General features: G+C 38.9%; 1 protein-coding gene across 1 annotated transcript; it reads right to left on the reverse strand.

The window, feature by feature from the left end:
* Nucleotides 1-11569: 11569 nt before the first annotated feature.
* On the reverse strand, nucleotides 11570-13990 carry LOC136609936 (protocadherin gamma-B1-like). Its single transcript, XM_066589215.1, has one exon. It carries the CDS (start codon nucleotides 13988-13990, stop codon nucleotides 11570-11572), a length of 2421 nt encoding a protein of 806 aa, XP_066445312.1.
* Between the last annotated feature and the right edge of the window lie 1853 nt (nucleotides 13991-15843).

Raw genomic sequence — 15843 nt, forward strand, 5'->3', positions numbered from 1 at the left:
TTAGATGATTAAGTTACGTTTGATTAGACTAGATACTATCTACTATCTTTAATAGTTGTAAATTTATTGCTACATGTTCTGACACTAAAATACCATGTTATCATACATACAGGCATGTCTTGTGTGCTAATATGTAACATGGTTTGAGGTCTCTTTAGCAGATAGCTACAGTTAAAGCATTTGATGTAAGTAACTTTTCATTTTTTCTTTTTAATGAAGATCTAAACCGTTCAGAAAATGAAAGAAAGATCCAGATATCATCTGTTATGTATGATTACAGTTGTTTTATGACACCCAAACAAAGAACAAATATATCAGAATATGCTCAAAAAATTTACAAAGCATATTTTGGGGTGGAATAGGGTGGCCAGGACAAAATCTGGACCCCACATAAAGTGTGCAGGATGTGTGTAGAAAATCTCAGAAAGTGGACAAAAGTTTATAGAAAAGGTTTTTAATAAGGATGAGCGAGTATACTCGCTAAAGCACTACTCGTCCGAGTAATGTGCTTTAGACGAGTATCTCCCTGCTCGTCCTTAAAGGGGTTGTCTCGCAGCAGCAAGTGGGGTTATACACTTCTGTATGGCCATATTAATGCACTTTGTAATATACATCGTGCATTAAATGTGAGCCATACAGAAGTTATTCACTTACCCACTCCGTTGCTGGCGTCCCCGTCTCCATGGCTCCGTCTAATTTCAGTGTCTAATCGCCCGATTAGACGTACTTGCGCAGAAGGGTCTTCTCCCCTCTGGTCGGTCCGGGCACGAGCGGCGTTCTGGCTCCGCCCCTTCTACGCATCATCATGTAGCTCCGTCCCATCACGTGTTCCGATTCCAGCCAATCAGGAGGCTGGAATCGGCAATGGACCGCACAGAGCTCACGGTGCACCATGGAAGAAGACCCGCGGTACATTGTGGGTGAAGATCCCGGCGGCCATCTTGGAGGAAAAGAAGAAAGAAGTTGCAGAGAGGGGATTCGGGTAAGTAAAATGTTTTTTTTAAATTTCAACACATCCCTTGGGTTTGTCCTGCGCTGAACGGGGGGCCTCTGCAAAAAAAAACCAAAAACGTTTCGGCACGGGACAACCCCTTTAAAGATTCAGGGACCGCTGCGGCTGACAGGTGAGTCGCGGCGGGGAGCAGGGGAGAGTGGGCGGGAGAGAGGGGGAGAGAGATCTCCCCTCCATTCCTCCCCGCTCTCCCCCGCAGCTCCCCGCTCCGCAGCGGTCCCTGAATCTTTAAGGACGAGCAGGGAGATACTCGTCTAAAGCACATTACTCGGACGAGTAGTGCCTTAGCGAGTATACTCGCTCATCCTTAGTTTTTAACTTATCTTTTTGCACTAGACCCATGTTAAGTGTTATTGTGTTCTTTACAGATTTGGTAATTGCTTTGTTTAATCTGAAAAATATGTAAACAGTTTTCATTTGTAAAAAAATATTGACCTGATACTTCATTTCTGAATTCATATTTTGAATTAGCAGCTTCTAATTGTATAGGGTCAGTACAAACAGCAAGGTCAGCACAAAAAAAATCACATGTAGACCACTGATGTCTAACACTTCCTGATCTGTAGAGAAAACTTTTTAACGGTTATGTCTTTATTATCACAGGCAGTATTACAATGAAAGGTAACAAGTATATGCAGATAACACAGGATCCACCATACACAATTACCAGAATTGAGAATCAAAAACCAATTGTATTATTAGAATTGAAAATTAAGAAATCATCGAGTCTATAGATTGTATCAAGACAATGTCAATTTAATCAGAAGTAAGAACCAACTGCACCCCATGTATTAAAACTTGGGAATTCAGTAGTAGTATTGACACAATATCAGTCGGGTCTATTATAAATGCAACTGATTAGAAAAGGATTCAAAGAAGGTCAACCTATTATTCAGATCACCCTTGAAGTTTTCAAGTGACTCGGGCCCATCTCACAATTCTGTAGCTCTCTCCTGAGTGATCTTAAATCCATATCATGGGTCTTCCTTCTATCCTCATAATAGTGTTACCCCCCAACTCAGACCTTGGCCCCCAGTGTCTTATTATTATTAAACAAACAAGGGGATCCATACCTCTCAGCTATACATCACCTTGGGGAACCCACATTGGTGAATCTTTACATCGGGGTTAGCTATATTTATCCTGGTATCCCCAAAAAATGTTGTTATATGTTTGTCCAGGTATCCACATTTTGCCTTAGTTAATATTCATACAAGCCATTGCGAGCAGGACCAACAAGATATCCTTGTTTGACTTTAGCCCCATTTTTTAACTTGCCCAGTAAAAGTTGAGTTTTAATAAGTGTCTGTACTGTGGAGGGCTATATTTTAATAATAGACTACTTTCTATACCTCAGTGAAAATTATTAGAGGCACTAATACTCAGAAACCACAGGGGTTGCATATTACTGAGCTGGATACTAAAGTGTAGGGCACTATTACTACAGCAAGTGGGTTGATATGTGAGTTTTTATTCACTAACAGTATGCTAGAATTATTCACTATGATGGCAATATGTTGTGATAATATGTAGTCAGTGTATGGAGGTATTAGTTGGTCTGTGTATAATGATATTAGTTGGTAATTACATGACTGATTATTTACTATTTATCACAAGGCAAATTATCTGGGCAGGTCAGATGCATCTATGGATATAGGTTCCAGGTAATTTTCATTATATAGTAATATGCAAAAATATTGTACTACTGAGGGCTCAGTCACACGGGCGTTTTTACACGCATGTATACGTGCGTATGTACGCGCGTCAAAAAAATGCATGACCATGTCCATTGCCACCCATATGTTCTATCTTTTGTAGGTGCGATTTTTTTTTTTGACGAACGCAGTATGAATGTTTTTACACGTGTATATACGCACATAAAAACACCCGTGTGACTAAGCCCTGAGGCTATATCTCCTGTAGGAGCTCATAGTATGTTGGAAAATAATGTACAGCATGCTAACTGTCACTGGTAAGAAGCTGCTGAGACCCAATCAGCATCCAGCTGTGCAGTCAATTGCTTAAAGGGGTTGTCCCGCGAAACAAAGTGGGTCTATACACTTCTGTATGGCCATATTAATGCACTTTGTAATGTACATTGTGCATTAATTATGAGCCATACAGAAGTTATCAGAAATTTTTCACTTACCTGTTCCGTTGCTAGCGTCCTCGTTTCCATGGAGCCGTCTAATTTTCAGCGTCTAATCGCCAAATTAGACGCGCTTGCGCAGTCCGGGTCTTCTTCTTTTCTCAATGGGGCTCCATGTAGCTCCGTGTAGCTCCGCCCCGCACGTGCCGATTCCAGCCAATCAGGAGGCTGGAATCGGCAATGGACCGCACAGAAGCCCTGCGGTCCACCGAGGGAGAAGATCCCGGCGGCCATCTTCAGCAGGTAAGTAAGAAGTCACCGGAGCGCGGGGATTCAGGTAAGCGCTGTCCGGTGTTCTTGTTTAACCCCTGCATCGGGGTTGTCTCGTGCCGAACGGGGGGGCTGTTGAAAAAAAAAAAAACCCGTTTCGGCGCGGGACAACCCCTTTAAGTATGGCAAGAGTACAGAATTTTGCCCTTTGGAACCTCTGAATGCAAAATTGACGGCAGTGACATCCGTATCAGAGATTGGCTTACTACATTTTTCAGATTCTGCACAGACGGCATTGGTGAGCAGAAAGAAGCTGCTGAGCAGGCTCCAATGACCTAAATATGCATGTTTGGACAGTTATATGACTAGTCTTCAAGGGATGCCCATGAAGGTTGCCATTCAAAAGCATCTATCAGCCATAGGCTATTAGGGCATCTGTTAAATATATAGTATTCAACTGTTCTCCATGGGATGTAATTGGGTTGACCAAATTTTCAGGTAGGACATAAGACTGATCACATAGACCAAAATGACACTCTTTAGGATCTATCTGATTAACGTAGCCCCGTAAACATGTTTTGCAGCATACTCACAAGAGCATAGTGCAGAATATGTATTGTGAAGCCAGCCTACATGTACTTTACTATCTTAAAAAGAAATATTACTCAAAAAGTATACTATGTCCCAAAAAAGAATTTATACTACAGTCAAAAATTGACCTTTACTTAGAACCTACTTTTTATGTTAAGCTAACAGTAAGACAAAAAATAGGTTTTAAAACCCTCTCAAAAATATGACTTTTTTATTGTAGGAACTAAAAAAGAGAGAAGGGAGGACAACAGAGGCTAGGGAAGTAAAATCAATATAATATACGAGTTGATAAGACAAAATCATCTATTGCTCTCACCTAGAGATAGAATTGAGCTGGAATGCACACAGCTGCATAAAAGCACTTCAAGATAACAGATCTAACAGGTCTAAAATGGGAAGGAAATGTAAGCCTTTCTTGGTCCACCAGAAGGCCTTTCTCAGGGCTCAAAACCGGGTGAAATTTTTCAAAGATGTCTATTACTTCAAATAGAAATTCAGCATTTAATTAGCAAAGTAAACAAAGGACATAAAACTACATGTTTCAACCCTAGAACAAGGTCTGCCTTAGATATACATAGATGAACTTAAAACCAAAACATTTATAGGCCAATAGACCACCCTTAGCGGACAGGGTGTGATGTTACAACAATGGGCCTATCACATCATAAAAACACAAATATTAGCATTAATAAACATGATCGATGGCAGCAACTGGCTCTAATGATAGAGTTTTATACGAATTAGAACATGCTGATATAGATCATAATTATTCTTGTATTTTTGTGTTTTTATGTATTTATCTATAATATTGTTGTATAATACATCATATGTTAGTTCATATTGTTACAGTCTATGTTAGCAGGTTTTAATCTGTATAAGATTATAATATTTTCTTATGTGCTTGCAGTGAAGCAAAAATCTGCAGCTGCTGTTTGTAGCAACTCAGGCAAAACAACTGTTTCTATAGTCATGTAAAGAAAAAAGAAATAAAAATACACAAAGCTAAGAAAATTAGAAATTAGAATAATTTTCCCAACAGATGTTTTGGAAATAAAGCTTAATTTAGTGTTTAATTTAATGTTTAAGCATGGTTGAACACTTTTAATGTCACAATTTTTTTTAAATTGTTCTGTTATATTCATAAACCTGCAGATGTCTTCTTAAATTTAATCCAATAAATATACAGCTAGATGTAATTAATTATTTAATTAGATTAATTTAATTTAACACTTTTATGACTGATATTCACCTATTTACCCCAGAAACCAATAATCATTAGCTGTGTGATAAAGTCTATAACTTTTGTTTGTAAGAAAAAAAAATATTTTCCCTTTTCTTGTTTAATAAATTAACATATTTTGAATTTGGGTTTATCAATTTCTCTTAATTTTATTGATCTCAACCACAAAATATTTTATTAAATAAAAATGTATTCTTTTTATGAATACATACTGCTAACTCCATATCTGGTTGACCATTAGGATATCCATACGGTTATTTTTAAAAAGGTTGAACCTTGCACTTCTAAGATAGACTGATATATACCGTACTAGTTTGTTAAAATTATATTATGCAGTTCAATGTAACTGTCAATACTTTTATAAGGTGTTTACTGATAAGTAAATGGATTATTTATTAATGAAAGAGCTCATATAAATAATCCCCCATTTTTTCTTATCAAATAGCTAACATAACCTTTATGCTAGGGGTCTGAGAACACCCTGAAAAAGACCTATGGTTTTCTCACAAATGCACAAACATATGCATGAAAGATCTGAACTTACTAGTGGACCCTTTATTAGATTGATTAAGAGGAGTTCACCAGTACCATACATCTAATACCACTACCAGGCTGGCTGCTGTAGTAGCTGAAGTGTGTTGGTAAGATTTATGGAGAGATTACCATCCTAGGGCTTCTTTCACAGAAGCGCATATGGGCCAGCCTTTTTCACAGCTGGCCAATATGCGCTGTGATCTAACGCATTGGATTCCAATGCATCAGATCACATGGGTGTATTACTGAGACGTTAAAGCGGCCGGCAAGGCCAATATAGCGCCAGGCGTTTTTACGTCGGGCCCAAAAGATAGTCCAGGAACTATCTTTTGGGCCAGAATATGTCTGCCACTGCATGGGCTCCCAGCCCATGGCAGTGTGGCTGCTAAACTCCCTTCCTCTGCTCTCCTCCCCCCAATCCTCCATGCAGGCTCAGCTCTCATCTCCTCCCTGCTCGTTCTGTACAATGGGAGGGGGTGGAGCTAAGCACCGGCCCAGCCTGCCTCCTCTCATTGATGGCTATGGACAAGGGGTGAATGTGGGTGGAGCTAAGCTACCGCCCTCTCCCCACCCCTTGACCATAGCCATCAATGGGAGGAGGTGGGGCAGGCCTCCACTTAGCTCCACCCCAACCCCACCCCCTACCATTGCAAAGAACAAGCAGGGAGGAGACGAGAGGTGTGTCTGTGATGGGGAGGGAGGAGAAGTGGAGAACAGCATGGTGTGCTCGATGCATATGCACTGGGCCCCATGCCATGTTAATGGGTGCACAAATGTTAGATTTGTGCGCCCGTTCACAAGCTTCTACACCCCAGTTGGAAGCGTATCTTGGCCATTTGTGCAAACGCCAGCCAATATGCGCTCGTGTGAAAGAAGCCTAATACTCATGAATTCTCCTGTCACTCACCTCACATACACACCTTAAGTTGCATTTATCACATTTTAGGATCTTCATATTTATTTGTTCTAATAGAAGCCATCAAATACTTACCTCAAAGTATTTCAGACAATTATTTGCTATGGTTAGCATTGTCAAACCTCAGCTATTAAATCTAATAGAAAATGCAAGGTACACCCATTTTGGTAATCTTACTAAAACCTGAAAAAAATACTGAAGAATGTGGGTCTTAGAAATTCATATCTTTTCTAAATACAGAATATAAAATTATCACTAAATTATTAGTAAATAGGCTGAACCATTTTATTCATGATATTATCCACTCTGACCCATCAGAATTCCATATCTGGTAAGTCAACATCAGATAACATTAGACATGTACACGTATTGATGCAAATATGTTGGAAACAAAATCAAAATTGGGCTCTAGCATCCTTAGATACGACAAAGGCATTTGATTTGGTTGAATGGCCCTGTCAATTAGAAGAATTGCATAGTCTTGGTTTTAGCTATTCTTTTATTAAATGGATTTCCATCACATATAAAGTACCTAATGCTAGAATCCTCATGATTGGACTTTTAATCTTATTATTATCTTCCTTTTAATCTTATTAGAGGAACATGACAAGGATGCCCACTGTCATCTCTTTTATTCACCATTGCTCTTGAACCCTTAGTATTGCTAATTAGACAAGATCCAGATTTTCAAAGCATAACAATTGGTCCCAGGGAAGACCGTATAGACTTGTATGCTGATGACATGATATTGCTTCTTTCCAACCCAAAACATACTCTACCACATGCTATATCAGTCATAGAAAATTTTGAATATTCTCAGACCTACTTAATAACTGGCAGAAATCTATGTTTATGCCTCTCAAAGAAAAGAGATGGGCAATGGGTGAAAAAAATTGCCATCTCACAATTGTTCCCCAGTTAAAATACCTAGGAATATATATCCTCAGAGATTGCCAATATTCATATAACCTTAACATTACCCCTCTACTTTCTTTCCTTAGGGCTCGGTCAGACGAGTGTTGTTCTTGCACTGCTACAGCAGCGCGAGAACAGTGCTTTCATAGCAACCAATAGGTTGCTATGGAAGTGCTCACATAGATGCTTTGTAGAAGTTGTAATATAAAGAGATGAATAAAGTGTCGCCCCAGCTGTCCAGTATCAATCAGCTGCCATTCAGGACATTAGCAAAGCTAAGTTGACATCCTTCCTCTTTAAATTTGCCCTTACTAGATAAGATGATAGATAGATAGACAGATAGATAGATAGATAGATAGATAGATAGATAGATAGATAGATAGATAACTATTAGACGGGTAGATAGATACCAAAGACATAGACATATATAAGTTAGATAGATATTGTAAAAACTTATCCTGTCAGGCATTCTGTGTGTGTCTCAGCGTTCATTGTTATGTTAGCCCATGCAGGATGAGGCGGCTACTTTTGTCCCATGTGGTTTGGCAAACTTCTGTGTAAGGGCTCAGTCAGACGGGCGTTTTTTCGCACGATTTGCACATGCGCATGCATCCGGCGATTTTATAAAACCATTGCTTTGCAATGGTATCGGATACATGAGCGCTTTTTCTGCGCTCGTCCGATAAATTATAGAACAGAAATCGCAGATCGCACCTATCTGCGATCTGCGATTCCTGTTCTCTTCTCTATATGCACTCAATGGGGCCGGCGGCAGCAGCGCCGACCCCATTGAGAACATATAGTAGACACATCATTCTGTTACAGCTGTGGCAGAGAAGAATGATGTTTGCCCATTGAATTCAATGGAGCTGGCAATACAGCCGGCTCCATTGAAAGCAATGGGCTGCCGGCGAGCGCACAATGAATTTTTGGGAAGGGCTTAAAAATATAAGCCCTTCCCTGCAATTCATTCAGAAATGTGTAAAAACAAAACAAAAAAATATATACTCACCTGGTCCCGGCAGCCGGAGTTCAGCCTCTGCTGGCGGCAGTTCTCCTGAACTCCTCTGAGTAGTATTCAGCAGCCAGGGATTTAAAATCCCCGCCTGCTGAATGAGCTGCCTCTGATTGGTCACAGCCTCACCAATCAGAGGCAGCTCTCACTTACCCATTCATAAATTCATGAATGGGTGAGTGAGTGCTACCTCTGATTGGCTCAGCGCAGAGACCAATCAGGGGCAGCTCTCAGCTGAATGACACAAAAAAATTGAAATGTCAAATGTGAGCTTTAATGAACTTCAGTGAACTGTGTATATATATATATATATATATATATATATATATATACACACACACACAGCAGTCAGAAAATTTTAAGATTAATTCCACATCAATCACTGCTAAATTAATGATAACATTCAATGGTATTTGTGATTAGATAAGTTTATTGCCCTTTTCTGAATGCAAACATTGTGCAGTATCAGCCCTTATTACCTTTTTGTGCTAAGACTTTAGATTTAGATTCTCTAACTCTTAGACCTCAGTCAGATGAGCGTTTTTTCCACGCTCGAATAGGCGCGCAAAAATATCGCCCCTCACGTGTGGAAAAAATTGTGTGACCAGGTGAATTCCAGCTATTTAAAGTAGCCCGTTCACACGATCGAAGGTGCATGGTGTGTGTTTTCCAGCTCCCATAAGAGTCTATGGAAAGCACACTCCAAAGATAGGTCAAGTCTTATGTTTGCGCCCACCACGGATGTTTAGATGCGAGTTACACTCCCATGTCCTATCTTTGCCAGGTGTATTTTACGCCTCTAAAAAATGTACATGTGAGCACTTTCATGGTTCTAATAGATGCATTCTTTTTGCACGTCTATTAGTGAGCAGAAAAAACACTCATCTGACCGAAGCCTTAGGAACCAATTTTTATATAGATGTCTAGAATATCTATCCTTCATACTTAAGGCTTATTTACTCAAGCAGATATTCATGTTACTTACTGACTCTCGATATGATCACTGTGACAAGGAATTACAAACAAGAAACTAACACACATTTTTGTTATCTTAATAGTTTAAAAAAATGTTTTTTCATCGCCTACTTAATAAGTTCGCAAGTCAACTATCAACCAAAAGATTCATGTTTAAATACCCCAATATCATATGATTTTATATTCTCATAAATAAGTATTCCCATATTCAACAAGAATTTAATTGATAATCATTCAGTCGCTTAATCTATTTACATTAACTGATTACCATGCATGTATTTTTTAAACCATGAGTATTACATTTAGATCACTAGTTTTGATCTCTCGTTTTCTACACCTTGACATATGTTTTTTCTTTCCAACTGCTACTTGACATTGAGTACTGCTAGTATACTTGTAGCTTGTATACCCAAGTCACTCTCTAGTTTTATAAATTTAATTCTGTTTCCATTTGATGTGATTATCAGACATGTTTCCTTGTTAGGGTTCAAATCTGGCTGGTTATCTGCTGATGTAAATGGGCCTTTATGTAATATATCCTTTTAGACTTCTTGGAATAAATAAATCATACCAGGCCTTTATACTGCCACTTATGTCTTTATACACTTTAAGGCCTTAGTCAGACGGGCGTTTTTTTGCGCGATTTGCGCATGCGCATGCGTCCGGCGATTTTTTAAAACCATGGCTTTGCAATGGTATCGGACACATGAGCGCTTTTTATGCGCTCGTCCGATAAATTATAGAACAGAAATCGCAGATCGCACCTATCTGTGATCTGCGATTCCTGTTCTCTTCTCTATATGCGCTCAATGGGGCCGGCGGCAGCAGCGCCGACCCCATTGAGAACATATAGAAGACAAATCATTCTTCTCTGCCACAGCTGTAACAGCTGTGGCAGAGAAGAACGATGTTTGCCCATTGAATTCAATGGAGCCAGCAATACAGCCGGTTCCATTGAAAGCAATGGGCTGCCGGCGTGCGCGGGATGAATTGTCGGGAAGGGCTTAAATATATAAGGCCTTCCCTGCAATTCATCCAGAAAAGTGTTAAAATAAAAAAAATATACATTCTCACCTGCTCCCGGCAGCCGGAGTTCCGCGCAGCCGGCCTGCAGTGGGTGTGAAGGGGGTGCGAGTCAGACCTGCCCCCTGATTGGCTCAGTGCTGAGCCAATCAGGGGGCAGGTCTGACTCACACCCCCTTCACACCCACTGCAGGCCGCGGGGAACTCCGACTGCCGGAAGCAGGTGAGTATGTATATATTTTTTATTTTAACACTTATATATTTAAGCCCTTCCCGACAATTCATCCCACACTCGCCCACAGCGCATTGCTTTCAATGGAGCCGCTGTATTACCGGCTCCATTGAATGCAATGCGCTGGACAGCTCCGGCCCGTTTCTAATGAAACGCGGCTAGGAGCAGATTTTCGGGCGATTTTCGGGCACCGGTCACGCGATTTGCGGATGCGCATCCGTCATGCGACCCGCAAATCGCGCGAAAAAACGCCCGTCTGACTAAGGCCTAATACCTTAAGGACACGGCCCTTTTTTATTTTTCAATGTTACTATTTAATGTATCATATAATGTACTGAAAAATGTTTTAAAAATTCTAAGTGGAGTGAAATGGAAAAAAAACTAAATTACACCTTCTTTGAATGGGTCTTGTTTCTATTGCATACTTAGATTTTACTTTCTATCCCATCTGTAGGATCAATAAGCTGAAATGTTTCTGTTACCATCATTCACTTCTATGAGAGTTCCAGAGTGAGAATAGAGCAGCCTGCTTGTCTGTTTCCACACTCCCAATCACCCCCATCACATATGCCGTAAAAGTCTAAGGTAAGAAAATCCCTTTAATGCATGCAGACAAATAAAGGGAAATATAAGTCGCATGAACAGAATGAAAATTGTGCTAATAGGCGCATATTTAATGTGGTCTTATGTATCCACATTAGCACTACATGTTTATACATACAGTATTAGCAATTTAGTTTAATATAAGATTGCTACTTCATACCTCTGTTAAATTTCTGGTATTTGGATCATTGTTGGATGAATCATTAACAGCTGCAGACTCATCGGTGTCTATGAGATTCTCTGTAGGGACGTTCTGCACTGGTTTCAGATAAGCAATTTCATTCTGCTTTGAGTCCATAGTCACACACACATCATATGAGAATGGGAAAGGCAAACTTGTATCACTGATCTCAGAAGGACATCCCAGCGTGAACTGAGGATAGACATTTCTGCTATATGCTCCATAGGTTGTTGGAGTGTTAGATTTCCTGCATTTCAAAACTATGGTAATCAACACTGTTGCTACAAAAAGAATTGAAATAAAACCAATGGATACAACCAGATAGAATGTTACATTGGAAGAAGTATGTAACACATTGGGTTGTCGCTTTATCTCTGGAACAATCTCTTGAAAGTTTTCAGCCACAACTAAATGAACCGAAACGGTACATGACAAAGATGGAACTCCATTATCCTTCACCAGAACCACAATCTTTTGTCTTAAGGTATCTTTGTCTGGAAGATCTCTTCCAATCCTGATTTCACCAGTAAATAGACCAATGGCGAATATTGTTGGATCAGGAACTTGTAGTAAGTGATAGGAGAGCCAGGCGTTGTGTCCAGAGTCAGCGTCCACTGCAATCACTTTGGTGACTAGATAACCTTTCTCAGCAGAGTGAGGAATAAACTCAAACAGTGCCGATCCCTCAGTGTCTGGTGATGGGTAGAGGATCTTAGGGGCATTATCATTCTTATCAATGATACATATCCTCACTGTGACATTACTGCTTAGAGGAGGAGATCCACTGTCTTTAGCCATCACCTGGAACTGGAATTCCCGCAACTGTTCATAGTCAAATGATCTCTGGGCATAGAGAACTCCAGTCATTGAGTTGATGGAAATATAAGATGACACTGGAATCTCTTCTACATTGCTGTTTAGAATGCTGTAGGTAATTTTCCCATTTTCATCCCAATCACTGTCTGAGGCATGGACAGTGTATACTGATGTACCTGGTTGATTATTTTCTCCAATATACAGAATGTAGTTCATCTTCTCAAAAACCGGAGCATTGTCATTTACATCTGAGATGTTGAGGTGAAAGGTTTTGTTGGTAGACAATGGAGGAGATCCGCTATCAATACATTGCATTGTAACACTGTAGGAGGGATTTCTTTCTCGGTCCATATTACCTGCCGTTACTAGTTTATAATAACTACTGGAGGATGGAATTAGCTGAAAAGCCAAAGTGTCTGAGATATGACAAACAACTTCACTATTCATCCCAGAGTCCGAGTCACGGACATTCAGTAATGCTATAACAGTTCCTGCTGGAGAATCTTCTGGAATTGATGCTAAGAGGGATGTGATTGTTATATCCGGGGCATTGTCATTGACATCAATTACTTGTATCGACACTGTGCAATGTGTCACATGACCTCCCCCATCTTTGGCCTCTACAGTCATTTCATAGATATCTGATGTTTCATAATCCAAATTTCCTAATACTGTGATATCCCCATTTAATGAATCAATAGTAAATAACTGGCATGCATCATCAGGAATGTGACTGAAAGAATAAGTTATTTCAGCATTAGAGCCTTCATCTTCATCAGTTGCCAATAATCGAATTACAAGAGATCCAATAGCTGCATTTTCATGTAATCTTATTTGATATATATCTTGATTAAACATTGGTAAATTGTCATTAAAATCCTGAACAATAATCTTCACTGTAGCAGTGCTTGATTTCTGTGGGTTACCTCCATCCAAAGCTGTTAATATTAACTCATAGAAGCTTTGTTTCTCTCTGTCCAGGGATTTTTCTAGTATAATTTCTGGGTATTTAATTCCATCTGTTGTTATTTTCTCCCCAAGGCCAAAGTTTTTGTTGCCACTTAAAGTATAACTTTCGATTGAGTTGGTGCCTAAATCTGGATCTTGTGCCTTTCCTAAAGCAAAGCGGGCGCCAGGTAATGTCACTTCACTGATTTCTAACTCAAAATGCTTCTTTGAAAATATCGGTGCATTATCATTCACATCCTGGATTTCAATGGTGATTGTGTAAAAATTCAAAGGACTTTCAATCACAGCTTCTATGTTTATAAAGCAGTTTTGTTTTGTTCCACATAATGTTTCTCTATCAATTCTCTCCGATACAAATAATTCTCCATTGTCCAAATTAACATGAAAATACTTTACTTTTGTCTTGGAAATAAGCTGGAATTTTCTATCTGCTAATTCCTTTACATTTAGTCCAAGATCTTTTGCCACATTCCCAATCACAGATCCCTGCTTCATTTCTTCAAGTACTGAATATTGTAACTGGCCATAGGTGTCACTGATAAAGAAGACAATAATACTAAATACCTGATATCGCTGGATCCACGGTTTTCCTCTTGTTGTATTATTCATTGTCCTAAAGCTGTGATGCTGATGGTTCCTTTGTTATAATCCAGAGGATAGGGAATATTATGCTTTCTAAAGTAAAATCATTTAAGATGTTCCTTGTTGCCCCGACTGCAGTGTGTCTTCTGGAAATATTGCATTGTTTCCCTATATCCTTTTCTGTGAGAACAGAATTTCTTTCTACATTGAACAAATTGATACACAGTCTATTATTGCCACTCAGTGTTCAAAAAGAAGAACTGCAAGCGATCTGCAATAAGTTGATTTTTGAATTAGTTTGTAAGTTTCTTTTCATGTCTTTAATTGGCAATTTTCCTTTAATGCTTAAATGATGTTAAAATATATCTAGTTTTCTAATAGTATGAAATAGATAATATTTGAATAGTGAAACATTAATAGTGGATGAATATATAGTAGTTTTCATTTAATAAAATATAATCATGCAGGAAGACAGTTTACAATAAAGTTTTTTTGTTTTGTTCTTTTTGTTTCATATTTTCCACTTGAATTTGAGAATTTAATCTATTTAATTTTATTTATTTAATCTAAAATTTTTACATTAAAAAAGAAAAACAACATTTATGATCAACAACATTGCTATCTCCACTGCAACTGTAAACTGAATATATTTTATATTCTCCCTTTTTCAAACCTTATTATCATTCCCATTTAAAATCCTGTTTGATAATCACATACAGAATGTAATGTTGAAGAAATAACTTTGATACTTGTTGAGTTTGTTAGCATTAGAAAGGCAAAGGCAATAAAACTTTATGCAACTTAGAAAACATGTAGGTATATATGTTTGATGATAAAACAAAAAGAAAAAAACTTAATTTGTGTAACTCTGTAGTATTATGCAATACAGCATAATGGATGAATATATTGCTCTTATGTCAGACTTTATGCAGACATCTACATATATAATAAGTACGCACTGTCCAGGGGCTTAGCAAACCCATGCTTTATGTTAAAATCTCAATTCACTGGATATACCTTATCTACTGATTTTTAGCCTGGAAAAGCTGAATACAAATCAGCCTGTATTCTAATGACTGCCGGCTTGCGATACTGCAGAGTGTTTGAGGACAGAAGTAGGATCGATAAGTATCATCCTTTCCACTCTCTCCTCTTGTCCAGTGCGGGACAAGTCGGTTTACAGGGCAGGTCTAGGTGGATTGTGGTAGAGTTCTGGCTATAGGCTTAGGCCCCCTCATTATGCTGTAGGTGAGAGAAGTGCAGGATCTGCGTTTCTAACAAAGTTAGGACATGCAAGTGCCGACTCACATGTCAGCTCCATGATGCACACTGTGCAATGTGCTTTCCATAGGCTCCTATGGGAGTCGTGGAAGCATGCTGCCCACACCACAGATGTGTGAACGAGCTGCTCCACACAGCTAGAGACAGCTTGTTCATGCACAGAGTTCCTGCAGGTCAGCAGCGTGGTTTACATGTGGCTAAGCAGCGTGTAAACAATCTCCCATCTGACCTCGGCCCTAAAGATACATTTTAAAACATTGAAATTACTTAATTTATATGTAGCTGGCACAATGAATATCATTAAAATTAGAATTCTGCCAAAACTTTTATACAGCACAGAACATACTGAAGTTATAATACCACAGCAATTCTTTAATACAGTAAGTTCCTTAATGTCAACTTTTATATGGGGGAACTCTAGACATAGGATTCAAATTGAAACATTACAATTGCCTAAAGACTTAGTGGATATGGCCTTAATAGATTTTAAATTATATTATATAGCTGGACAACTAAGTTATTTAAAATTTTGGGTATCGAACGAATCTTTACCTAATGCTAAACAACATTTTATACACTATTCCTCCTCCACTTTTCCA

Source organism: Eleutherodactylus coqui, chromosome 2, assembly GCF_035609145.1.
Source record: "Eleutherodactylus coqui strain aEleCoq1 chromosome 2, aEleCoq1.hap1, whole genome shotgun sequence".
Classification (NCBI taxonomy): domain Eukaryota; kingdom Metazoa; phylum Chordata; class Amphibia; order Anura; family Eleutherodactylidae; genus Eleutherodactylus; species Eleutherodactylus coqui.